The sequence below is a fragment of the Pollachius pollachius genome, assembly GCF_949987615.1.
Source record: "Pollachius pollachius genome assembly, chromosome: 5".
NCBI classification, from domain to species: Eukaryota; Metazoa; Chordata; class Actinopteri; order Gadiformes; family Gadidae; genus Pollachius; species Pollachius pollachius.
In genome coordinates, this window is record NC_136938.1 from 18,216,852 (window position 1) to 18,244,730 (window position 27,879).

Genomic DNA, 27,879 nt, shown 5'->3' on the forward strand with positions numbered 1-27,879 from the left:
AATGTGCAAGCCCACCTCTTCCACGGGCAGATCTTTGAGTCTGGGCAGCGAGCTGGATAGCAAGCCCACCAGGAAGGGGGTGGGGCAGCAGACGATGTCGAGCATGGATGCCGGCAGCACGGGGATGAAGGTGTGCTGCCAGGAGAAGGGGTAGAGCAAGGCCACCACCGCATGGATGCAGCTGGACAGAGTGCTGCAGAAAGACAGACAGACGGACAGAACATGTCAATATTACCCTGGTCCTTGGACCACCTGCTGGCCTGCACGAGCCACGCCAGATACACGGAACCACAGCCCAGAAGGTTTGCTTGATAAGGACTAAAAAACAACAACAAAAAATGAAACATTTGACCTGACTGATAGGGGAGTGGTTGGTGTGTGTTGGAAAAAAATTAAAAGTCCTAGTTTTTCATATTTTTTAAAGCAATTTCTCTCCTATTTCCAGCTCAGAGTGGTTATATAACTATTAATACCCTGGACTAGGCATAGTCACACAAAAAAGTGCAGACGGAGCACATTTCCATTACGCCGTTGCCTCAGTGTCATAGTCCAAGTGAAATATCTGCTCTATCCCCTCTGCCTTGAAACAATTACTTTGGTGTATACACAGGATGAGACAGCACAGCTATGTACCTTGGCCACCACACTTTGTTCCCTGCAACTCCTCTTAAGGAAGCGCACAGGGAACAGGGCTGCGTTTGATCACAGGCTGCTCCTCCACTTTGTGAAACACAATAAAGAGCAGGAAGAGAACGCTCCAGCTTCCCTTACGCCACTCGACACTTAAGAGAAAGGTTGAGCCGTGGCCACGATTCAACTCCTAATCTTTCACTCCGTCTCCCCGTTCGAGGTGCTACGCAATTGAATGCGACGCACATAGCAGAGCCCTGACAAGACGGTGATATAAGCTCTTTCCAAGACGTCGGACATTGCGGTACAACGCCGATTGCAGATGATGCCTGCAGACTGAGGCTCGTCTTCCCCCTTCTGGACGCCTTGTCGATGCATGCAAACAAAGCAGCGGTCCTGCTGAACTTGGGACAGCTGCGGCGTAACACAAAGATCACAAATAGCAGCCAGTCTTTCTCACGGCCCTCGGCTTGTTGACAGTGTCAGACCCTCCTCCCCTTGTTGTTCCAACACACTGTACGGTCCATGTACACAGACACAGAGGGAAAATAAACGATGGTCCAATCACACACACACAAACACAGACTCACACACAAACACACGCACACACACACACACACACACACAGGATCCGAATGGATTATGGCCAAAACTGGGGATCAAACATGGTATGCAAAGCCATAAAGTCGCATAAAGTCGCATAAGATGTATTCCATCGGGTTGCTGCGATTAGCTACAGACAGTACATCCAAGCAAACACGCACTTCACTCCTCTTTAGTGCATGAACTCCTCACATCAGTTCACTGCTTTAACTTTTGACGATTTTACCTCATACAGTGATGTATCATAAACAAAATGTGCTTATCTAAGCCCTGCAAAAATCGTTTCCCCCAAAGGTGGACTTTCATCTCTAGGTTACGCACCAAACGCTTTGCATGTGATTCAATTCACCAATACTCCCTGTCTGTTGCTTCGCCAACGCGAAATATAATTACACTCCTGAAAGCCTGCCGGTCTAATAATCACGAGTCGTCTGTCTTGCTTTTTTCATCCACTTGTTCCGTCAAGGAAGACCATCCCGTTTCCATGGGTCTGAGGAGAGCATAATAACTCCTAGCAGATCCTGCCTCCTGGGCTTAGCGTGTTCCAACATGGAGCGATGGGGCATTGCTTTCAGAACCCTAGCCACAGGCTACACACCGCTTCACACACACACACACACACACACACACACACACACACACACACACACACACACACACACACCACCCATACCAAGAGGATCACTTACACTCTTCCCTCGGGCACACACTCCTGGGAAAAGTTGAATTTGCAATGAAAACACACTAACGCTGCACTATGCTGAGTCTGGAAAGTCTTGGACGGTAAGAGAAAAAACAGAAAAGATCACCATCTCTGATTCGTAAATATCATTTCTGGTGGACAAGTGGATGTCTTGGCGTAATGTCAATGGACATCGTTTATAAGAAAAATAATAAGTTCAGTGGTCTACAAGTGCGGTCTTCAGTTGGACAATGCATTCACATTTGCAGTTTCGAAGGGCCAACTATTTGTTGAAATTGGAGCGGCACTTAAAGCCAAAGACATTACCAATGGATAGTTTGATGTGCGTCAATGTTCAGTATGTGTGGCGGCCAAATTGGCAGGTTGTACAGGAGGACCTGCCATGGTGGGATCTGAGTCTTTTCTGGCTAGGGAGGGAGGCAGTGGCGGACGGTGATGCAGACCAGGGATGATCGGACCAAATGGAAGAGAGAGCAGCATACGTCAGGGATCTGCATTCCTTCACTCACCATCCTTGCATGAATCAAATTCAAAGCAAAAAGGCCCATGGACAGCAGAGCGAGCCTGTTGCGAAGCACTTGATCTATCGACGTCGAAACACACCTTCATACATAAACAGTACCGAGCAATCATTGTTGGACATGGTCTGCAGTGGGCTTAAGGCCCATGAGGCCTGCAGAGAGACACTAGGATTAGCTACATACTTTAGTATTTTTGAAAAGAATGTCCATGTTCCCAAATGGTTTGCCTTTACTTCCTGCGTTGTCTAGAAAATTCTTGGCTCTACATTTTAAACACATTCAACAGTTGCAAATCAGGTAATTTCCGCAAGGGAATATTGGGTTTTGAAAGTGTGTGTGTGTGTGTGTGTGTGTGTGTGTGTGTGTGTGTGTGTGTGTGTGTGTGTGTGTGTGTGTGTGTGTGTGTGTGTGTGTTTTGTGTTTCTGTGTGTGTAAATGCTTGAGTTCAACACAGTGATACTAATGTAAAAAACAGCTGGTAGAGGTTACTGGCTAAATTGACTAAGCTTTTGGTTCAAACATCGGAATGTCTCGGTCCAGTTTCACCACATCACGAGGTATAAGATACAAAACATCAGTTACCTCATAAAACTTGAAAAATCGTTCTGGCACCATGCCACACTGCACAGCAGGAGAGGGTTTGAGTATAGTGATGATCTTAATCACTTAATTGTATCTCACTTCTTAATTTGAGTCGCACAAACTGCAGCTTGCTCTACCTGACTCACTAACAATCACAGCAGCAAGAACCATTACCTCAGGTACGAACTTGCATAACATCAATGGTGCTGCACACTCATTCTATATGACTACCTTTGATCACTCACTTTGATCGTCTTTATTGCACATGCTGTGCGAACACACTGGGCGAACAGTGTGTTCGCACACTGGGCGAACATACGTACGGTGAGAGGAAGAAATGGATGTTGGCCTATATGCAGAAACTCAAGAGGAACTATGCGCCGCTGAAACATAGGCTTGATGAATTCACCATGGCTTCAGAAAGGCTTTCAGAGGCCATTGTTTGGTTTCCCCCCTGCCCCCCATAGTCCCTCCTCGCAACAATCCTGTTCCTTTTCTCTGTGTTTTGGTGAAAGAGGAGGACAAATGGATGTTTGACTGGGAGCAAACTCCATGTTCTGCTTTCTGTAGAATATACAGAATATATATGGTCAGAATATACACTCTGCAGAGATGCAGCTACGCAAGTGAACACAGAGCTCTTTCATTTGTGGCACCAGCAACATGCAAAGCAGTGCCCTTAACAACTGCTTTATGTCTGGAAAGTTGGGGACCTGTGTTGTGTGGTTCCATAACAATGGAACCACACAACCAGGGAAAGTCATTCAGGACTAAACGCTATGCTGTTGTGCATGCATCAAGGCAACATACAGACAAACAGAAAAATAGACGGGCACACGCTATGTGGTAGCCAGACTCAACCCTATTCTCACGACCAACAAGGTTAACTCTGGTAACATAACATCATTGGATGAATGATAATTCCATACAGGAAGCAAAGGAGGCAGGACAATGTCGTGGCTAGGGTAAGTCCTCAACAGACTAACCTGTAGGCCATCCTTAAAGCAAGATGCCCTAAACCCTATTATAATAATAATAATAATAATAATAATAATAATAATAATAATAATAATAATAATAATAATAATAATAATAATAATAAAATAATAATAATAAGAATAATAATAGTAATAAAAATAATACATTTATATAGCGCTTTTCTTGGTACTCTCATTATCTCTGGTATTCTCATTAATGACATGTATCTGAATATATTGACTGTATGTCCGCTAAATAACTCAATAGTAATAGCAAGTACAAAAGATTTCGAAATTGACTCAAACAATTCCATATCGACCTGGTTGATGATGAATTATGTGATTGGGTGTGTTTATACAGCATAGAACTGTTTAAGGACGAACCATCACATATGGCTTTATATTTATGAGAGAAGATACGGTATCTAGTGACATGGATAAAAGAAGATTGTTGATGTAAAAAATCCTTTACTTCCTTGAACTATTGAAGCATCTCCAAACCCAAGCACCTTAAATAAAATATACTGTAGCGCAAATAGAATACAGAGCAAACTGAGAACCACAAAAACATTCCCTAACATGGCTTGACGTTTATTTATTTATTTTGCTTTGACTCTCGGATCTGTTTCCTGCTGGGTATACATTTTAAGAGACAGAAGAAAGATAAATGACGTTGTGCTTCTAGCTATTTTAGGATTGGATTATATAGTGTTCCAGAATGGTCCTCTTTATCGGAGAGCTTCAAATACGCTGCCTACCACTGTTAACAACGGAATTTAAGGTCTGCATCACGTTTGTTCAGAACAAGATCTGCAGAGGCATTGGGGTTTTGGTGAGCTTAGTGGGAGAGTCTTAGCATTACGCCAGTAAACAGAAAAATAAATAGGCAGATCCGAATATTAACCACACAAGTGAATGCTTCACGGGAAATGAAAACCACAGGGTGTGTTCAAATCAACCATCATTAAAAATGGTCCCGAAAAGACACAAAGCCTCTTTGCTTCTGAAATTCAGACAACAATGTCTGCATAACACATAATCCTTGGCAGACCTCAAGATCATGTTTTAAATATAATCCTACAGATTGTCTACTAGAGTCTACTCCGTGGTCCTGCCAAAAAAGCCCACACCAACATTGCACAGAGAAAACCAGGTCAACAGGTTCAATTCCCGCACCAAACTGCCATAACTGTAACACTTCAGAACTGGAAAGCGATCAACTATTTCTAGCGGGACAGATGCCCAAGACTTGTGTCTCAAGCAAGCCAGGGGACAGAGGGGACGACTGTGCACAGGGAGTGAATGTGGCTCCATTAGTCACATTGTGACAGTCACAGATCACAGGGGGCAGAGCTTGGACACACAGGATGTGCATTCCTTCTCCCCTCAGTCACTGCCCCCACAGTTGATGTTTGTTTAAACCGTCTTCCTGATATGTGAAAAGATTAGCTGCCCCATCCCAGGGAGATGAAAAACTCTTCCCCTGCAACAAAGCCATTCCCAATGTCCCAAGAGGAAGCACACCTTTCTGCAGAGTTTCATTGAAATAAATGTGAGGAAGGGACCTTCCTCTGAACATGTCCATGTGATCCGCCTCTTGTTGTTTGGGAGTGATTCTCAGTCGAGGTCACGACCCTGTTAAATCATTAGGATCTTCAACACTGGCATCCTGTCTAACTGACTGACTGACAGACTGACTTGATGTATTCAGGGTGTGATTTTAAAGGAAAATCAAACCCTCTGACGCTGCCTTTAGAAAATGCTTTCAGGTTTGTTCCCTTTTGGGGCAGGGCTGCCGGCTCCCCTTTAAACGCCCTTTAACTCCCGTTCAATATGAAGAGCACAGTTGTGTTGCATCAACACTTAATCAGCAGGTAATTAGTTAGTAGTTTATTAATTAATCAGCTGGAAACTTTATCAGCCAATCAGAGGTTATGTGTGCAAAGCGTTTATCTTAGAGAATCACCTCATGCAACCAGAGGTGTTGGGGTTTGGCTCACCTTCAGTCATGACCACATTTCAAGTCACATTCCATAAATACTACTTATAAACGATCACACATGGAATAAAGCACTTGTACATTCAAACTTTAAAACCTGTATGTGATGGCAGGATGGTCTAATGAGCGTTTTGCTGCAATTACCTGAGTTTGTCAGCCACAAAGATGACCCTGCGCTCCAGCAACAGAGAGGCAAATACTCGTATGACTTGTCGTACGCTGAGGCAGCTGAACAGACTGTCAAAGTCCACATGTTCCAGTCTGGAGTCCATAGGCCTCCTGAGCTCAATGACCTGGTGTGGGAAATGAGAGCAACAGAGCCAACATTGTCCAAATTAGATGATATCAGGAGTCCCTCAACTCTTAACGTTTATATACAACTACAATGCAACCATGCATAGAATGCATCCCAAATAAAAGGTTTCAAATATTAAAGTTTCTATAACTATGTCCATCCTTTGATTTTTTCTCAGCAACCGTTCATCCGATCGACTTCACACATGGTGATCAATTTCTGAGGACCTGAACAAGTTGTGTGGATGAGCGTTATAGAAGCCTAATTGACGACAGCAACAGCATTAACGACATATAATACATTTATATATTCCTCATGGAACTATAGAATGATGTATATTTGATCGACTCGAATTGCCTGACCTCATTTCCTGCTCCTGGCAGGAAGGTTTTCACTCTGATGGTCTTTCCTGGAGCTGGGAAGGGTGACTCCATGAGACTCCTCATGAAGGGGTACACCAGGGCTGCTGAGACCCCCCTCCGTCTCTCCACCTCGTCCAGGATCTTAGTGCAAGGAGGAGCATGACCAGAGTTAAAGTCAGCACACACACACACACACACACACACACACACACACACACACACACACACACACACACACACACACACACACACACACACACACACACACACACACACACTCGCATAGCACTGCTTGACCAATGGAGGAGTAGTCTTTCACAAAAGTGCTTTTCACTTCTTCTGGGAAAAACACTCCATAATCCACCCTTCAAGGGTTTATATTTAAACTAGTGAGTAGCCAGCAAATGGGAACTCGGTCCCAGATGTGTAAGTACTTCTCAAAGTCATGCTGGTTAGGTTATGGACCATGACCATAGACCATGACCATGACATAGCGTTCCAATGTTATATATCGGTGAAGAGGAACCTAGTGTGTCATTTTGACCATTGGCAGTTGTCAGGAACTGTTTTCACATTATAAAACTAAAGGAATGGAAGAAAATAAAAGAGGAATACGTTTCTGTCAGGGAGAGATACGTGTTGGGAATATTAATCGAAGCGGAATGGGACTTTATTACAGATGAGTGCTCTATTTCAATTTCACATGATCTCATTTTGTCCCATTCAAGCACGCACAAGCCCACTTACACGTACACGCACACACACACGCAAAAGCAAAAACACATCAACCTTTGAAAATCCAATTCTCTTAAATGGACGTTAACTCTCTCGTTAACTCAAATTAAAAGTGTATTCTTTGAGATATTTCTCATTCAAGAAAAAAAATTCTAGCACAAAGAAAATGGTGCTAGAATAAGCACGTACTTGTATACATGTTATATAACATCTACTTGGACCATAAATTAATCAGTATATTGGACATTTTCAAAAAGCGTTCAAGGTGGACATTTCTGAATCATTTCCTTTAAATAATGAGGTGTCTGTGGGCCTTCGAACACTTGGCTAATAATTCCACAGATGGGTTTGTTGATCCCATCATGCCGAGTAGCAGGGGGTCCTGAGGAACACATTGCTGTTTCAACATCTGTGGTTGTTGTACTGGTTAATTGGTTGGTTTGATGAGATACCAAAAGGCATGCAGCATTATCTCATAGCCAACGTTGAGGAGTCACATAGCCACTGTAAAACACAGCAGTTTCCTGTTCCTCTGTATCCCGGCATGATACTATCAGGACTACATTTAAGTATTTCTAAATTGGTAAAAGAGAAGTGTACAGTGTTTAGAAAGCCAGGTAACGGGTCGAGCCAACAAGCAGATATATGACAAGATTGGAACATGTAAAGCTTTCAAATAGGACAACCTCTGTTATGCTGGTCTGGATTTGCACTTTAAGAACTATTTATTATTCAGGACTTTATCTCCCGGGATGATATGGTTACATGCGGAGCAGCTCTAGAGGGACTTGGGGAAGATACAATGTAAAATAAGCATGTCTACAGTACAGCTGGCCATGGCGACGCTTGTAGAAGTAATCAGTAGGGGGACAAAGTCTGACCCTTGCGGGACACCATGATTATTTGCATCCTGTACTTAAGGACATCTGATCAACACACAATTTGCTGAACCCACTGCATTCATGACTAAGGCCATTGTCTGTGTAATGTAAATTTCTAGACACATTTACGTATAAAGAAATACAACGTTTTCAAGGTTTCATTTTTCAGATTGTGTTTAATAGGGGGGTATTTGGAGGTAAATATAAAAATGCAGCTTGTGTTAAATATTTAAGTTATTAACTTGTCTACGCTACTCAAAAGTGAAAGGTTAAATATTCCATGTTAAATATTTGTGCTTCACGCAGACAACGTGACCTTTGACCCGGATTGCGGAAATAAACATTATTACATTAATGATAAAAGGATACCATTTGGATTTATTGTGGAACCGATTGAGCGTCTGCTAAATGCCCTAAAATGTAAATGTAAAATACAGACCCCCCCCCCCCCCCCCCCCTCCCCCCCAACATGCATGCATCCTGGACATTTCCAAATTAATCTACAGTAGATGTTGGGTTTTAGTAAGTGATCAAAAGGTGTGTGTGTGTCTGGTGTCCATCGGCCTTCATGTGTCGGCCAAACAGCAGCTCATAAATACAGGCCTATAAATCTGTCAACATCATCACCCTCCTTAAACCAACCCCTAATTCTCCAAGCCTAAAAAAGACTAAAATAACATTGAATGGGATCCTCATGAATGTGTAGTTTCATCCATATCTGGCCTACATCTCTTTCCATTAAAATAATTCTAATATACGCAATTAACAACAACTTTTCAAGTATTGAGGACAAATGAATAACTTACTATATACTTGATTCACTTATTGGATAAGATTTTCAGTTTACCACCATGGGTCATGAGAACACAATATTGAAACATTAAAACTAACTATAGAGGTTTCAGAAGGATGCGATAAACTCAACTCTGAGTAAAGTTTAGGCTTTTGTTTTAGAAAGTAGGCCTAGAATTGATTCATACTGAAAAAAAAAATCTGTTAATTTCGGAAGTAAATATAAAATGGAAGGCTTCTATTTTTTATTGTCAACAATATAAATGTTCTGTATGAAATGTAAGCTGTTTTTACATTAACGTAAACTAACATTTGTTTGTTATACCAGTTTTCCCTTCTCTCAACACCAACACTGGCTAATCCTCGTTTGAAAAATGTGTCCATATGTTAAACAGATTAAGCATAAATGAGATAAGGCTGTAAAAAAAAACACAGAACAAACTGTTCCGTTTGTTTTACCACCGACGTGCAGCAGTTAGAAAAACAAAAAAAAGATTGGATATGGGACCGAAGGTTGGAATGAGGTTTAGGGGGTATGCTTGGTTTCCGGATCTCACATATCACAGGCAGTATTTTCCGAAAAGAGACTTCAAAAAGGAGTTTACCATTAATGGGGAATCAAGGATGAAATGGGTGAGCAGGCTTCCAGCAATAGGTCTGCTGCTGAGTCATACAATCCCTCAACGCCGCCACTTCATAACACTTAGAAGATCGTTCAAGGTGTGTGTGTGTGTGTGTGTGTGTGTGTGTGTGTGTGTGTGTTTGTGTATGTGTGTGTGTGTTTGTGTATGTGTGTGTGTGTTTGTGTGTTTGTGTGTGTGTGTGTGTGTTTGTGTATGTGTGTGTGTGTGTGTGTTTGTGTGTTTGTGTGTTTGTGTTTGTGTGTGTGTGTGTGTGTGTGTGTGTGTGAACAAGACAAAGCTGGGATCACCTTGGAGAACAAGTCAAAACAGCCGAGCCGGCTGATGACGCAGTAGACTTCTGGGAGGCGAGGTCCTTTCCCACTTGGCTGGAAGAGACAGCAACAAATTATCATGACACGTTCGAAAAAACAGCCTCAGGTCTGAAAAGACATGTTTGTTGTGTTGTGCTACTCACACAACAACCCACCGGCTGACATGAACTTACACAAGATCACACGCCGACAAAGTACGACTATATTTTGAGTGCTTAGATACACAAACAGCAACGGCTAAATGTGAAACATTCGGACCGAAATACAAACGTGATCTTAGGAAAAATCTTGAGGCATAATGAGGTGAAAGCCAAGGATGGGTTGGCTGTAACTGTAGAGGTCTCTCTAACATACGAGACTTTTGATGTGCGTGCCAGCTCAATAAAACACAGGTGCACTATCTGTTGCTATGTTGACATGGCCTATCCTCCTCAGTGTACAGGGCATTTAAGCCACCCTTTAATCCACACATGCACAAAACGCATGCACACCAACACACACATACACAAATATGTACACACACACACCCAACACTCAAATAGAACACAAACATACATTCATGCTCACTATTATACCAACACAAAGGAACAAAACGCATAAGCCACCCCAACAATTGCCATATTAGGTATGCACTCTTCACTTCTAGTTTCTCTTCTACTACTTATTTTTCCTAACGGATGATTAAATCAACTTTGCTTCACAAAGTTGATTCAAGGTCTCAGGAATGCTGGGGTATTGCCAGCCCCCGGGATAGGCACCAGGGAGGGGGCGGCGCTATTGGAGGAGAAAATCAACCTCATTGTGGCCAAGCTCATCAAGGGCTCCTTCTATCACTCAAGTGCCCAGTGCAGACACAGGAACACCAGAGTAAGCAGGGACCATAGCTTACTTCCTTCCTTTATTGTCCCCTCAATGCAAACATTTCTGACTCACTAAAGTACGTTCAAACACACACAGCCTTTAAACAAGCACTCACTCGCCCTCTGAGAACAGACACCGTGGAACCGTAAACACACGGACGTGGACCAAAACGGCGAGTGAAAATCTCCACCGCATCCAGTACACAAGGTTCCACCAAACCAAAGCGTTGCTGACCACAAGCCAAATGCCAGCCCTTGACATAAAACTTCAAGGAGGTGCCATGCCTCATTATAGGGGGAAACAGTCCACAATGGCCAAGCTGCAGACCGTTCAAGGTTCCTCTTCTATCTCTCCTGAGAAACTCTCATTAAAACTCAACACGTCCATTTGAACCACAGTGTCTGGTAATGAAAGGGGCCACAACTGGAGAGCCCTACTTTATCACGCCTCGCAATTATAAACCCTGGTGGTTATTTTTGATAGGCTTCCAGCCGCCACACGGGCTACACAACGTGTCCGGCCGTCGCCCTCTCTCTCTCACAGGAAATAGCACATTGCTTGTCCGAAATCAAAGAGCTGTCAGGAGAGAGCGTGAGTCAGGCAGGGCCGTGGGGGGGGGCTCACCAGTAGGCGCCTGCAGTAGCCGAACCTCCGGCTGCCATCCGCTCCGGTCAGCATGAAGGAGAAGGTCTCGCTGGGATGGGAGAACACAGAGGAGGACGGTGAACACACGCTCTGTCTCTCACACGCACGCACACACACGAGACGTGTATCTTAAACACTCATGCACTCATGCCCCCCCTCCATAAACACACACACACACACACACACACACACACACACACTTTGGGCATGATTGTGGGGGGGGGGGGGGGGAGAATAGGCTTAAGAGAATGAAATAAAGAGATAGTAACAATAAAATAGAGTTAGGGGCAATCACCTGTGCCACCCGGCTCCTGAATACTGATGAGGTGTTTGAGGCGGTCAAAGGAGCCAGGTTTGTGTGTGCTTCCATTCTGTTCTGACTCGTGGTGTATTGAGATAACACATCCGCGCCACATTAAGGGAGGCCATTACAATATCCTAGCTGTTGAGCTCATGGGCTGTAATATTAACTAAAGATGTTATTTGAGTCGATTGGTTTAGAAATAACCATCTGTCAGCTGAAATGCGCCGTGAGAATACCCAGTTTCGAAATGGCAGTGCCTATCAGACTATTTTCAATTTGAGAGTGCTCCCGGCTCATTTCAACAGGGCGTCTCTTCCCTGATTGGTTCGGGGGGGAAATCCATCTTCCCTGTCAATCACATGTGCATGGATGCAACACTTCTCAATGGCTGAAAAACGTAAAGGGAGGGAGGGAGCAGAAAGGGAGGGGACGTTCTTTTGGGGGCTTGTTGAGTTACAAACTATTGCTCTCCCTGTTTTTTCGCAATCTCTCTTTACAACTCTCGAATCCTACCTACACACCTTTAGGATGTATGACACCAATTGCTATGTGTATAGGATGGCTGACTCATGGGAGGTACATATTGAGGTGTGTTTTGCGACCAGCGGTGGTAGACGTGTGATTACAGTGACTCAGCTGGGGGCCGCTCCGTACCTGTTGTAGTCAGACACGGGGCTCCAGTCCCTGGCGTCTGGGAAGCAGAACTGGGGGATGGCTTTTAGCCTCTGTTCCGCCTCCCTCATCTGCTTGGTGGCCCTCTCTAGCTGCTAGAGAGAGAGAGAGAGAGAGAGAGAGAGAGAGAGAGAGAGAGAGAGAGAGAGAAGGGGGAGGGACAAAGGGACGGAAAGGCAGAGAAACAGAGAGAGGAGAGGGAGAGACAGAGAGGAGACAGAGAGACAGAGAGAGAGTGAGAGAGAGAGGCGGGGGGACAGAGAGGAGAGAGAGTGAGAGAGAGAGGCAGGGGACAGAGGGACAGAAAAATAGGAAAACAGAGAGAGAGAGACGTAGAGGAGTGAGAGCGAGCGACGGGGGAGCAGATGTTTCAATTAGCTTATTCTTATTGAAATGTCTGCAAAAAAAATCTTCATCCCAATTGACCTATAGAGCATGGCAAATGAGTATGGCTTCCCCCAACAATTCTCTCATAAAGGGCTTCCCACCCCCCCCCCCCACATACACACACACACACACACACACACACACACACACACACACACACACACACACACACACACACACACACACACACACACACACACACACACACACACACACACACACACACATTCTCCTCTCCCCGGCAACCTCATCAACCCCACATATTCGGTCCCCTCCCTTCCTCCACCTTGACGTCATCGAACTGTGTTTTGTCTCTGGTCACGACATACCTATGGCTCCCAAGGGACAATACTGCTTAACTCACCCTTAAATAGCATTTAAAAAGGATATCTATAAATAACCAACCCCATGTACGCCATTAAAAACCAGTTGCCTTAGTGTAGCCAATGTTTACAATAGGCTCCCAAGACCTTTTCCGACCCAAGACCCAGATAAAACAATCCATGTTGCTCCTGGCCAGCACCCTCCACGGCTAAAGTACATTAGGATAGCATATTTGTTTTGTATGAAAATATTGTAGGAACATATTTTTGTAGATCTTTGTATATTTGTTCATTCATAATTAAAAAAATGTTGTCCAAAATGAATGTGTTGAAATGCGTGACACTGCCTGGGCGGTCGCACACTTTAGACATTGCTCCTATTTTGATCAGCCTCAGTGACTAGTTTGTCACACTATCATTACCATTCGGTTCCCCTTTCCAGGGGAACTGAATGGTAATGATGATGTGACATACTAAAGGGTATAAATTGGTAAGGACAATCAATACCAGGTAAGGCATGGTAAGGCAGGTTAAACCAGGCATCGGTCATCATATGGTTATTCTGTTTATACGGCCACTATGATAAACTTCTTTTGAAGAAGTCACAGCTGTACATAATCCGACCATAATGTTTGACAACTCTATCCTTTTTAAGATCGCCGTTGAAGCACTTTTGTCTGTTTCGTTTTCTCTCTCCGTTGCTTTGATCTGTCTAAGATGAAAGACTGTCTCATGACTCTTCTCATTGGTCCAAAGTGCCCTAAACGCCAAACTTGTCTGTATTTGCCTGTATTTCCAGTTGTATGACACATTTGGTGCATGCGCAGAATGAACTACAAAAAACGGGTTTCCTGTCTACATGTTAAATGCCAGAGTATGACGGAGGTATTGTATTCTCCAGTGTTGTGGGGGTTGTCCTGTATTTACCTTGGGGAACTGATAGGTTACTTCTGGGGAGAATGAGTTCTTGGTGGGCTTCTTCTTCAGTGAAACCACCACAAAGTACTCAAAAAGCTCCCTCTCCTGCCACTCGATGAGCTGCAGCTCCAAAGTGCGGTAGCTAGGTGCCCGGCGAAGGATGGACTGCAGTTTCAGCAGTCTCTGGGTGTGGGCTGGAGAAACAAGGGATACAATGGTAAAGCACGCATGGCACATGTTAAGACAACAGGCAGGTCTTCCCTTTACTGTATGGAGTCAAATCTTTGGATTTGCATTGGTTGATTGTCAGTTAAATAATTGATTGGATGTTGGTTATTAGATTGGTAATGATTAAGAAAAACAAAAACACCTCCATGCATGCAAATATTTTGTTTATCTTTTCTCTTTCAGATAATTAGAATTAAATAGTCAGACAAAGCAAGCCAACTGCTTGAGCTTTGGTAATACAAGGCAGTTATAAATAGACCCAATGATCAATCAATTGATCCAAAAGAAAATAACCACCAATGAAAATCCTTCTTATTAGCAACTCTTTTAGAATTTCCTTTATGCAGCGTTCATATACAAGCACAATCTGCCTTTTGAAATTCATCAGGATAGAGAAACCTTTGTGCAGTGTCAAGTGCTTATCCAGTTGCAACACAAATACATTTTTTGGAGGACTGTTTTGAGAGGGGAAAACAACCCAGCACTTTAAAAGGATTTGAATGTTCCAAAGGCATGAATCATTGCAGTCCATGTGTAATATGTAACACCTCACCGCCAGAAGTTGGAGTTCACGTGCCTGCTTTGACCTCTTACCTTTGAACCTGTCATCCGAGTCGCTCTCACTCTCACTGTTGTCATCTACAAGCATAACGGAGACAGGGAGATTTCCATGGTTTAAGAGACATTCTGTGTTTATGCCAGAAGAAGTACGTAGCTAGAATTCCTTGTGGGAGACTGGAAAACAAATATTTACTCATCTTGCCAGAAGATAGAGGGAAACCCAAACGTCCTTACCTCGCAGAGATGCAGTCTCCATATTTGACATGGACAGCTTTTTCAGACGCTTCTTCCCCCGTTTAGTGCAGTAAATGGAGTTGATTCTCTGTACAAGCTGCCAAGATGACATAAAACAAACAACGGCTTAAAGACTACCAAGAAACGTTCCTATATAGAAATACCTTTAGGCCTATGCAGCACATTTAATAATGAAATTAATGTCATCACTCTAGTGGCGCTCATTAGTGCTTTCGCTGGGCCTTCATATGTGAGTCAGCCAATAGGCCCCCTATCTGTTAGTAAACATCCCTGTTATTTTGTAGGAGACGACAGCAAACACAGGCTATTAATGTTTATATTTCGGTATAAAGTAACCTTCGTCTCATACTTGAGACGAAGTGTTCATTAAACAATAACTTAAACTACATTACTGTTACATTATCTATGGGATTGTGTCTGGTCATACTATAACTCTCTTAGCTCAGTCGCTAAAAGAGTCACAAGATCAATCACCTGTTCCTCACAGTACATGACAAACCCAGAAGTGACCTATCCATACCTACAACGTACAATACTATATTTCTGGCACTCAACAACACAACAAGACGGCATCATTTGGAAGTTGGTGTAGTCTCCTATTTGTATTTGCCTCCCGTTGCTGCGTTGTTTGGCCTCCAGCTCAGGCCTTGACTGTGATGTGGACTGAATGAGGGTCCGTAGCCTGTACCTTGGGGATCCTCAGGTGGCGATGGGAGACCAGGGAGTCGCTGGCGTTGGAGTAGCCGTCCTCTAGCAGGACACTGGCCGAGGGAGACACCCCCAGTTGGGGCAGGAGCAGCATCTCATCGTGGCTGTGGCGCTTGGACAGCTGGGTCGACCGGTGGCTCTTCCTGTCACCGGGACCGGAGAGACGCAGAGACTGGCTGCTGGGTTTTAATGGCAACTAATGAGAGAGACAACAAGACGCAGATGTCTCTATGGAGGCCATGTGTTGTGCATCTCACGTTTCAGGAATGCTGTTACAGTGACATTCCATCCCATTATTAGCTTCAAAACATTTACTGTAGCATTCTGAAATAATTTCTCAATTTGTGCTTTCTGGGATGGATGCTTTCTTTTTCTCTCTCTTTCTTCTGAGAGCCGGGGCTCTTTGTCCGAGACCTTACCGGGAATAAACACATCAAACAGCTTCCTGTGGTGGAACAGATGCCAACTCTTTGCAGTGAGACAAGTTTATCTTTAAGAGCTTCTCGTCTCGGCGCTACAAGCAATTTAAGAGTGTTCATTTCACCACAAAAAAAAGAAACCTATGTACTCCCAGCTGGCTGTACCTGAGGTGGAGAGTTCAGCTTTCTCTCCATGGAGCTCCAGGATCGGTCGCCCTCTGGAAACAGACACGACTTCCGAACCAGACTCTTGCGCTTCAGGTCCACGTCCTCGTACGGGTTCTCCTTTTCTGTGGAGCAGATCAGTAGGCAGGAAATTCAATTTTATCGGCTAGGCTCTAAGGGATTACCACTTCCATAAGCATGTATGGGATGGGCGCGAGAGGCAAGGCAAACGGAGGCCGTGAAGGCTGTCCAGAGGGCAGGAAGGCGACAAATCACACACATGGAGAGGTTCTAAAGACCCCTGCAGCTGTCTGGAGTCGCATGATTGGAGCCGCCTCCGTCCAGAACAACAACTGTTTGCCCTGGTCTCCATGGGTCTGAAACCCCTGGAAGTACTGGACTCCTGGTGAATCAGCGTGCAGGCATGCACACAGTCTGCTCTGCTCAATGGACTGCACAGATGCTTTGGGTCATCCTTGGAGACACTGGTTCTCAAACTGGGAAGCCTAACATCCTCAGACTGCAGACAGCGGGAGTCTTTGTTTTGGTTTAAACCTGCGCTGTACAACTTTTGCTACTGCAGCCCTTTCCATTGTCCCGATTTGAATTGTCTTCACAGACCGAATTGATTTGAAGAGAAATCAAATCCATGGATCAAAGTCATGGTCGGACGGGTTTCATTCTCTCTCATAGTTTGAGTTTGAACAAAAGAGTTGGCAGAAGTGATGATAAGGCAGCTTTAACAGAAAGAAATCCATGAAAACAATACAACAGCCATCTAATATGGATCCAATCAATCCAACCTAGACAGTATCTGTCAACTTTCCAACAGCAACTCTGGTAAAGTAGCCAGAAAGGCTTAATTTTAGTGTGTGCTTTGCTTTCGAATTTGCGGTGACGGAGAGGCTTGAATAAGCCATAGGCCTTAGCCATAAGCCATAGCACCCCTTCTCCCAGGTTCCTCACCTAGGCATCATACCAGCAATAGTAATACATTATTTACAAGCCCCCCCCCCAAGGGAGGAATTTAACACAGTGGAATTGAAATATGTAGATGAATGTAGCATTAAAGATTTTGTTCCATACTGAAAAGATAGAGGAAAACAGATCTGGGAAGAGCCTGCTATATCACAGACCAACTCACTGGCTGATGTCACACTTGGATGCAAGCCAACTTCAATAAAAAGGAAACTTGTGTAACACCACAGCCCATGTTCATTCAGACATGTGCACTGAGAATAGCTTTTTTGGCACAGTCCAAAAAAGGTTGTGAGAAAGTCAAGGAACTGCAGTGAAGGATAAAAACAGAGCCAGATGGCACCGAGACGCATAAAGGGAGTGAACACTCAAACAGAAAGAAAAGTCGTTTTATCATAAGAAAGCATGAGAACAGCATAGTTTTTGCAGGGCTTTGCTCCACCATGTTTCGACACAATAATAAGGAAGGGTGGGAAGGATAAAAAATTAATTGACCAACTCACCTACTGGCACAATGCTATGTCTCGTGAACAGTTTTGGGTTAATTTAACGTTTGAGGTAAAACCTCTGTCCACAAGACTATAACAGAGTGTTTGGTAGTGTCAAAAGTAATGAGATTCCTAGGTGATTGCTGCCGTGTGATTTGAAGCTGATAGATGTACAGAATGAGAGGGTCTAGTCTTGTTGAACCCTCATGCCTTAACACAACGCCGTTCAACCCCAAGCTGTGCTGTAATGAAAGCCTGCTGGGCATAATGGTAGGGCTCTGTGGCTGCTGGTCTACCAGAGGGTACTCATCAACTGCTCTGATTGCAAACATCCAAATCTTTCTCTCACTTAGGACACACACACACACACACATTCACACACACACACACACAGACACAAGCACACACACACATACACACACACACACACACACAAGCACACTATTCAAAGGGAGTGGACAAAGCTCTGCAACACGCTGATTGTACCTCTGTGTTTAACCAATGGATAGTCTGGGCTGATCCAGACAAGGAAACAAGCGGGGCGTACAATGGCTGTATCAGGTTTCCCAATGGAATGACCAGGGGCGGCGCTGGCTACAGTGGCACCGCTCAGCTCGTTCATGTGGTCAAAGAGAAATGTGCACTGGGCAAAAAAGAGAAAAGGTAGTGGTGGTGGGGGGTGGAGGGGCTAGATTTTTCGTGTAAACATTTGTCGGCACCACAAAACACAGAGTCCCTCCATCCTGAGAAGTGACTGCTTTTAACCACACTCGACTGAAATCTGTGTGGGGGTATGCCCAGTATTTTAGGATTCTGAATACTTTCACAGCAAAGAATAACAAACCCGCTGGTCCATATTTTCCAGCGTTTGCTATAAACCCCGTCTTCTAGGTTTGCAGTTCTTATTGTGATATATGTCATTCGGGTGCTGTTGATTTTTAAAGCAACATCCCACTACTACATGTGTAACCACTGGGTTGGACTCATTTCAAATGTACCCCTGAACCTTAACCCTGTTACCCGCTGTATTGCCCTATGAGCCACAGAACCAAAGAAGATTGTTATCTAAAAGAAAAAGAATACATGGAAATATAGCTTGACTGTAGCAAAAAATAAAATAAAATCAGGACTGGTTTGTTCTCTATTAAAAGCTCCTGACAACAATTAATACTAATCATAGGACTCAACACTTCATCCCTTTCAAAACTCCAAGACCTATGCTGAATAATCAATGCTATCTACATTTAACCAGGTATCCATAAACCAACATTTTGTGTCTGTTAGACTTTATATTGAAAAAAATAGTTAAATAAAATATCTCATGGAATGTGCCATACCACCAGGGCCCCCGTTATGACTTAATCCTTATGAACTCTTAAGAGTCTCTAGAACTGATCATTATTAGCAATAGATCCCATACTCACTACTTCCCAAGTGGCTGGACAAAGGAGGTTTTATTGACATGTCCCAGTGTCAACCCTGTCAGTCTTTGTAGCTTAGACCACCTCTCATCATTTACCATATGGAAACAAAGCCCTCGAAAAAGACATTTCCAAGTTCAACCCAGTTAGGTCAATATGCATTGACAGGAATTGGACCGGAGCCAACCGAAAAAAAACAAAAACTGGCTCCCCCTCATGAATCCTGAAAACATATTTCCAATGTGAATGTTATTGTATTACTGTCTCATCAGTTGGGGGATTGATTTATGATGGCTGGCTTAGACACTGCTCGAACTGACACTCGTTTCATACACACAAGAAAACTGGGCCTTTTACTGTGCGCCATGCCTCGGGTCATTTGTTGGTGGAAAGGAATTTGACTCCTAAACATGTCCAGCGCTTTATATATTCTCTCCTGCCTCTTTGCGTGCTGAGGACTTTGAGCATGTATATAGTATATGCCCACTAGGATGCACATCCTGTCCGTAAAAGGTTGTCCTCAGTGTTGAAAATGCTGATTACTCAACAATACGACAATGATAGCTCAATGTTCGTCAAGTCTTTTTTTTTTTACAACAGAACGAACATTTGAGCTGATGTTTTTTTCGATTGATCTTCAAAACCATGAACATGACAAAATGCAGCAATCAGCTATGCTGTGCTACTGATGATGTGGTATGAAAGGGGTGGTTGTGTTTTCAGTTCCTACAGGGTGGTGTTGATAGAGGATGCTGGACTGTACTGTAGAAAGTTCTTGTCAACCAAGGAATCTTTTTGGGAATATCAGCCGGGCCCCTCAAATTCTGATTGGTGGAAGCAAAGCCACACATGCTCCCGTCCACCCTGGTTTTCCACGGCTCTCATGCCTAGGCTGAAGTCCAAATAACAGGAAAACCACGACTTCATGGAGAGCTTTTTTCTGTACACCCACACATTTAGATATGGGGAGTTGCCTATCCAATGACAATGCCTGTATCAACATCACCAAAAGATGCTGTCTGCATATTGGTTGAGCACCCAGTTTGTTTTTGTAGAGTGGACTCTCCTCCATGAACAAGGTTGTACTGAGAGAGCATATAGTATCCGTTAGTATTAAGTATTTCATGAGAACTACCGGAGTGAAAACGGATCAAATCCTTTTCAAAACATTTGTTTCATTCTCTACACATTGGAGTATTGCAATTTCTACAACCCCTTTTTATGTTCCCTGATTACTGCACATCTCGGGTATCGTTCTAAGCACACAATGTTTTCTTTGTGGTTTTTCCATTGGATAAACCAAACATGCGCTGTCCCCTCACCTGACATAATATGTTTTGAAAGGACCATGCTTCTCTCCACTCTGAGCTTATTCTGGCAGCATTCTGAAGCCTAGTTATGTGTGCATCATCCACGCCCCAGATTAACTGTACATGAACGAGACAAATGATATCAATGCAAATAATTATAATAAAGGGTAGGCAGTACAAAGCAGCTGCAACCGCAGTCCTGGAGCACCCTAATTACCACCCCTGATAAACAAAACCTAGAAATCATCCTAACCTCTTTACGATCTAGCATTAAACCAAGATAAAGGAATACATATGAAAATAGCTCCCACTGTCTCTAACGCTAATTTGGATAGATTAAAATATCCCCCACCATAACATATCCCCATGTATTAAACACAGCAGGAGTAAGTATCAAGGCAGAGGAAGGTGTGCTGTGTTCAAGAATGATGAGATGCGTTTGCTTACCTACGATATCCTCATAGGCATTCTCCTCTAAAGTGCTTTTGGAACATGGGCGACTGCGCGTCTCCGTGGTTACAGTGCCATTCTCTGTGGGTAAGGTTGGGAACGAGGAGGGCAGGCTGGCAGCATCCTCCGACTCACACAACTCCCTGCAAATAAACAACCACAGAAAGTCAGGACAGAACGGGACCAAGAGAGGAGTACAAACAACAAGCTTGCTACTTGCTGTTTTTTAGATGAGCAGTGCATAATATCCTTGAATGTCTGCCTCACACACTACGTTGTTCTCGTGGATAAGAGCCATTTCTAGTTCCTGCATGAAGATGCTCGTTAATAGCTCATCTGCAGTCCCAATCTCAAAGCCACTAATTACATTCAAGGAAGACAAGAGCTTACTCTACTAAAAGTTGCTTCATCCAATTTCAAAGTAAATCAATCACAAAACCAGTCGCCCTGATCCTGAACCAAAAAGTTACTCATGTAGGCCATAGGGTATATTTCATGTTCCCTGTTGCATTCAATGGCATGCGTCTGGGCACGGACTAGGAGGAAAGCATATGAGTGAAAGGAACTTGGCTATATTTGGACCATTGTCGCCCGCTCGGCTTTCAAGTAAGGTTTAGAATAGGAGGTTATACACAAAAGCTATGGCTAGAGAATTTCCTCCACATCATACATCAGCCCCACCTTTACTCCATCAACTAGAGACAATACAAGAGTCTGGGTCTATTTGTTTAACGCAATAGCAGGGATAAACAAAGTACAAGCACAGCTTTGGTCAATTATGTTTTTAAAGGATCGATTTACTAGCTTCCCTCTAAATCTACAAAGTCAGCATAGAGTGTCTTTGAAATCTATATTTACCCTTGTGAAAAAATGTGGGGATAATTTGTATTTCCTTTTATTCTTTGCCTTCATGGAAATTAAATTACATGCTTGAGTCAGGTGTATAAAGTGTGCTTAATCTTATCGATGACCAACCAGATTACCCAGCGTCATAATACCATATATGGGCAGTTTCCTTGAACTGTAACAACCATTCACAATAAAATGTATACAATTCTAATTCAATGGTGCTGAAGTATGCGAATAACAAATACGACAGAGAAAACTATCATGATACTTGTTTCCTAACAACTTAGTCAGGACAAGTTTGAAATATTTCCAACTGCAACAAAAACAAAAGGATCAGCCAACTACAGTGTTTCAGTGGGGTTACACAAGAAGGCAGGTTTCACGTTGCATTGCGTCGCTAAATGACTCAAAATCCCATGTTCTTTTAATTTAGCTCGGAATAAAACACACGCAACGCTCTAACGCAACATCCAACACCAACAAACAGGCTCTCCCCAGCCCGGCATGTGAAGGGATCATAGCCAATCAGAGCACAGATCTCACCTGTCCTGGGGTCTCCTTGGGGGGCTCCCCTCAGTCTTGAGACCCCGTGCGGCGCAGGGGGCTGGGGTAGAGGGCAAGGGAGGCGGGGGGGAGTCCCCGCCTCTCCCCGGAGGTAGTAGTCCATTGGATGGCGAGGAGGCAGTGCTCTTCTGGCCTCGCTTGGCGTCGTACTCAAAAGTGCGTTTGGGCTTGGGCACCGGGTTGACAGGGGTCCCGGGGGCCCCCGTCGTCGGCTGGCCGGCCGGCTCCGGGCTCTGGGACCGGACCGAGATCACGCTGTACCTCTGTCTGGCCTTGGAGAAGCGGTCGGACGGCGACGGCGCGGAGCTGTCCGGCTCGGTGCTCACGGAGCAAATGCTGACCCGCTTGCTCCCGCCGCACGCGCTGTCCGAGTCTTCGGCGCCCCCTGCGGTGCCGGAGGAGGACTTATGCTTGGTCTTGTCCGGGGCGTAGCAGTTGTTGAGGTACGCTGGGGGCGCCGGGCCGGGGCTCTCCTTCAGAGCCTGCTCTATCTTCTGGATCCTGTTGAGAACCGCCGACTTCTCCTTGCGAGCGGACAGGGAGCGTAGGAACGTGGCGGAGCTCTCGGCCTTGCCTATCCTCTTCTGGAAACGTCCCGGGAGCTCTTTGTCCGGAGCTCCCTCCTCTTCCTCGGCGAAGGAGCAGTCCGAGAAGGCCGTGCTCATCCTGCGCACCCCCTTGAAGTCGAACGTCTTCTCGCTGCAGGGGGAAGAGAGCAGGCTGGGACAGCCCTCGCTGCCCCCCACGCGCTCACCCCCTGACCTCTTGTCCAGACACAAGCTCATCCTAGGCAGAGACACCCTCCTGCACTCCCATTCTGAGATCTTCTTTCGGATGGTGGCCGGGGGAGCGCCCGGTACTGGCCGGGCGAGGGACAAGGTGCGCTTGTGGCCTTGGTGAGAGGAGGGTCCGAGCGACTGGGTGCTCCAGCTCAGGGACCCACCGTTCAGTCTCTCACCTCCCCCCGGGAGCTCCCCCGGTCTATGAGGCTGCTTCTGGACGTGGACACCCCGGCTCGGGGGCTCCTTCTCCTCTTCTACTTCTTCTACCGCCTCCTCCTCCTCTTGACCCAACCGGGATGGGGACGTGCTCGGCTTGTAGATGGAGAGCCGGTTGTCCAGGCAACCGATGCTCTTGGACTTGGTGAGTCGGCTTTGGGAGTCAAAGCGGGCAGCGGCGAGGGCACCGCCGCTGCACAGGCTGGCGGTCTTGCTGCTCCAGGCGGCGTGGCCCAGGAGGCGGCCGTCCGTCCTCACGTAGCCCGCCTGCCTCTCGGAGATCTCCGAGTCGCTAAGCACCGCCTGCTGGCACCGCGCCTGGCTGCCACACAGAATGGGTGGAGGGGACGTCGACTGGCACCTGCAACACAAAAGACCATAGGTGTGAGTGTGTGCACAACTGTGTGGGGGTATGTCCGTGCGGCATGTGTGTGGGTGTGTGTGTGTGTGCGGGGGGGAATATTGCATCCACAAAGAAAGAAACACAGCAACGAAAAACACAGAATTGTTTTCTTGCGAAATTAAATAAAAACATGTGTTTTGAGTCCGTACTGGAAATGGGTTTGATTAGCAAATTGTAATGGCTGTCTGGAACTCCGTTCAACCCTCCAGCAAGTACTTTAACAGAAACAGGAGAGAAACGCCAAAAACATTTGGGAAAACTGAAATATTTGACCACATGATTGAATCAATAATCAAAGGAAAAAATTATGTCCATGGTAGCGAGGAAATATAAATGCAACCCAAGGAAAATTCCGATCTTTGTAAAAAGAAGAACGTGTGGATATTCATTTTCCAGAGAACTGTTTGAAGGAACCAGCGTGGACCTCACACACAGTATTAAGTATTATGCATTAGGATCCCTGCAGCACCTTAGAAAGCGATCTAACAGCCTTACCTCTAACTGAGTTACTGCTCCTCTCTCTAGTCCTCTGAGGTTCTTTTACTAACCGGAAGACAGTCTGGACTCTCTGGTCCCATTGCTGCTGACTCACACCATTGTTCATCCAGTTCCCACACAACGCACGAAGAACAGAGTACTCTGACGGATTCAACAGAGCATCAGCAACTGTTCTTCCATACACAGATCTCCCACACCTCCAGAGCACGGCGTCATCGTTCAGGAACTAATGTCGCACCTTGGCAGCTGGCTGAGACTCAGTTGCGAAAGTGAAGTTGCAGAGATCTGATGTTAGAGCCCTGGGTTAGAGTAACAAGGTTGGGGCTGAAGGCGGTGTACTCTGATACAGAGATGCAGGTTAGGACACATCTTTTCCTCTCCTGCACTCCTCCCCGCTGCCCTGCCCAGGGTGGAGAAGCGGTTACACTACTTGTCAACCTGCCGGCTTTCTGCCAGATTGTTAGGCTCCACAGAGCGAGCTTGTCGTTTCCCATCCACATGACTGTGACTAAATTCTCTCACAGTAACAAGCGCCTCAATAGCCCTTTGTAAATGGACTCAATGAGAACTTTGATTATTTCTTTAAAAAAAGGAGCTGGACAGGATGGGATCAGTTGCGTTGGTTATTTCAGATTGCTGTTGGTTTCATGGTTCTGCGATAGTAATGACTGTTTTCAAACAGGTTAGGTCATGTAAAGGATTTGTTGCACTAAGGCTATACAAATGTTAGCCTGAGTGACTTAGAGTACAGTACAGAAAGGCTAACATTTTGCCTGTGTTATTTTATTTAGTTATGTTTGCATTGTATATACTTCTGTTCTCCCTCTATACCAGATCTCTGGGCTCTGTAATTACATCCCACGGCTTTTCCTATCACTGCTATGCTGACGACACTCAGCTATTTCTCTCTTTTCCCTCATCTGACAAAGCCCTGATTGCAACACGCATATCTGAATGTCTGGCAGAAGTCAGCACCTGGACAACTGCCCATCCCCTGAGGCTTAACCTCAACAAGACTGAGCTCCTCCTCATACCAGGGAAAGATTGCCCACACATGGACTTACTCGTCACTGTTGAGAACATCACTGTATCTCCTTCTCCAACTGCCAAAAACCTTGGTGTAGTGTTGGACAATCAGTTATGCTGCACCGCAAAAATCACTGCGGTGGCCCGATCCTGCAGATTTGCACTTTACAACATCCGCATGATCCGGCCCTTGCTCACAAGGGAAGCAGCTCAGCTTCTAGTCCAATCACTGGTCATCTCCCGCCTCGACTACTGCAACTCGCTCCTGCCTGGACTCCCTGCCTCTGCGATTAAACCCTTGCAGCGCATCCAGAATGCGGCAGCGCGCCTCGTGTTCAACCTACCAAAGTTCTCACATGTAACCCCCCTCTTCCGAGACCTCCACTGGCTCCCTGTAATAGCTCGCATCAGATTCAAGATGATGGTACTGGCATACAAGGCAGTCGATGGAACTGCCCCTGCCTACCTCAAAGCATAAGTAAAGCTACACACCCCAGCTCGATCCCTCCGCTCAACTACCTCAGCTGGACATCTGGTACCGCCATCGCTAAGAGCAAGCAAAGGTCGATCAGCGAAGTCACAACTTTTCTCTGTTTTGGGACCTCAGTGGTGGAACGAGCTCCCTACCGATGTCAGGATCGCAGAGTCGCTCACCAGCTTCTGCAAAAGACTCAAAACTCACCTGTTCAGAGTTCACCTCGACTCTGCATAGAAACCAATGCACAGCCACCATTGAATGTTGTACGTCCTGGCACTTGTACATTGCACTTATTCAAGGTACTTAATTGTGTAGCATCTACAGTAGCTGCTATCATTTCTTTACACGGGGAATGGGTTAGCCTAGCGATTGTAATACTTGCACTTGGTTCTATGAACATCTTTACTGTACCGACAGCGATATATTGTTTCACTTCTTATGACAAATGTACTTATTGTAACAAATGCACTTATTGTAAGTCGCTTTGGATAAAAGCGTCTGCTTAATGCCCTAAATGTAAATGTAAATTTAAATATACTTGTATATACTTTAATCCAGTAAATGAATTGAATGCCAGTTTTGATCAAACTGATCATACACAATTGGCATTTCATTCTTTAGATTTCCAAATTATAATATGTTGTAACACTTAACACTTGTTTACATTGCTTATTAATATAGTGGTTTCATGTTTCACTTAAGAATATCCTAAAATCAGAAAGGATACATTAATAACCCAAGCCCAACACAACCCCAGTTAAGTGCTTTGTCTGGCACGGAATCATCCATACCTCAAGTTTATGATATGGACCCCCTTAGCTAGGATGTCTCCCTGAGTGATAAAACATACTTAAGATTGCTGCATCATGATGTGATTTCAGGATCATATTAATAGAAAAATAAAGCAAGAGCCAAATTCTTGCCTCTGGTAGAAGCCCTGGTGGGAAGGAGCTCTGTGAAGGGTTGTGGGTGGACATGATGAAGCTAGTCAAAATAAGGCCGTAGGCAGCTCAGACCACACAGACAGAGTAGCAGAGGCCAGTGTGCCAGTGGCTGGCAACCTTGCTTCTAGCTTTCGCTCACTGGAGTTGTGGAGGTCAGACACTGAACACCTCCCATCTGCTGACCAGGGAAGAAGGAGGTAGCTAATTGTGCACTTCAGGGCAGCACTTGCGGTGAGGGATTTCCCTTAAAGTTGAACAATTCCTTGCCAGTCTTTCTCTCTCTTTTTCCTAGTTCACTGTGCCTAATACACCTAGAGGCATGGTAAAGTAGTGAAAGGTGATGACAATGCAGTGGGCCCTGACAGGGAGAGGGCCCGATCCAGGGCCCTGGAATTCAAATCATATATGATTAATCAATAGGTCAGGAAATATTTACATTTTAGACATTATGAAAATCTCCTGCGATGAAAATAGAGAATGTTCTGCAGCCCCCAAACCCCTCAGCAAAATGGTTTAGTCCAAAATTGTGTACATAGATCACTGTAGCCTATAACTGTCATAACACAGAAGAATGTTAAGACATTTCAATCAAGCCTCAGGAAGACAATTAATGACAAAAATAAAGTTTATCAGGCCACCAATCTGCCTGAATATGTGAAACGAATACCAGGTGCACGATTGAGCTTAGAAAGTGGAGCGTGAAATAAAGGTCAATGGGGATTTGCCATTTAATCAGCTTAGACACGGTAGTCATTTTTTGATAATAGTCGTTTATCATTACATCTTGAACCATTTAGGTGAAAAATACCCTTTTTATCCGATTGGTTATTCCCTCATGCGTATTCATGAGAGAACTGCAGCCTTGATCACCACCAACTTACTACTCATTACTTCCAATCACATTCACTTATTTAGAGATGCAGTCAAAATAGGTGCGTGCTTTATTCAAATTAGGCATATTTAAAGAACAAATGTAAAGCGATTCACTAGT

The 27,879-nt window shown here is 44.7% G+C and overlaps 1 protein-coding gene across 2 annotated transcripts in view; it reads right to left on the bottom strand.

Annotated features, from left to right (window-relative positions):
* dennd2b (DENN domain containing 2B) overlaps window positions 1–27,879 on the bottom strand; it is a gene marked incomplete at its 3' end in the record, with an annotated part of 40,405 nt that overhangs the window by 4,351 nt on the left and 8,175 nt on the right. Inside the window, exons 3-15 of one of the 2 annotated variants that reach the window (XM_079736649.1) lie at window positions 22,521–23,900; window positions 21,126–21,271; window positions 16,482–16,606; window positions 15,878–16,093; window positions 15,169–15,265; window positions 14,968–15,012; window positions 14,155–14,339; window positions 12,500–12,609; window positions 11,521–11,590; window positions 10,012–10,089; window positions 6,673–6,813; window positions 6,160–6,308; window positions 16–193 (exon numbers count right to left, since the gene is read on the bottom strand). In XM_079736649.1, coding sequence (XP_079592775.1) covers window positions 16–193; window positions 6,160–6,308; window positions 6,673–6,813; window positions 10,012–10,089; window positions 11,521–11,590; window positions 12,500–12,609; window positions 14,155–14,339; window positions 14,968–15,012; window positions 15,169–15,265; window positions 15,878–16,093; window positions 16,482–16,606; window positions 21,126–21,271; window positions 22,521–23,900 — 2,920 coding nt within the window. Of the gene's footprint in view, window positions 1–15; window positions 194–6,155; window positions 6,309–6,672; window positions 6,814–10,011; window positions 10,090–11,520; window positions 11,591–12,499; window positions 12,613–14,154; window positions 14,340–14,967; window positions 15,013–15,168; window positions 15,266–15,877; window positions 16,094–16,481; window positions 16,607–21,125; window positions 21,272–22,520; window positions 23,901–27,879 lie in introns of those variants that run through there. The other variant, XM_079736648.1, reaches the window with a different exon arrangement.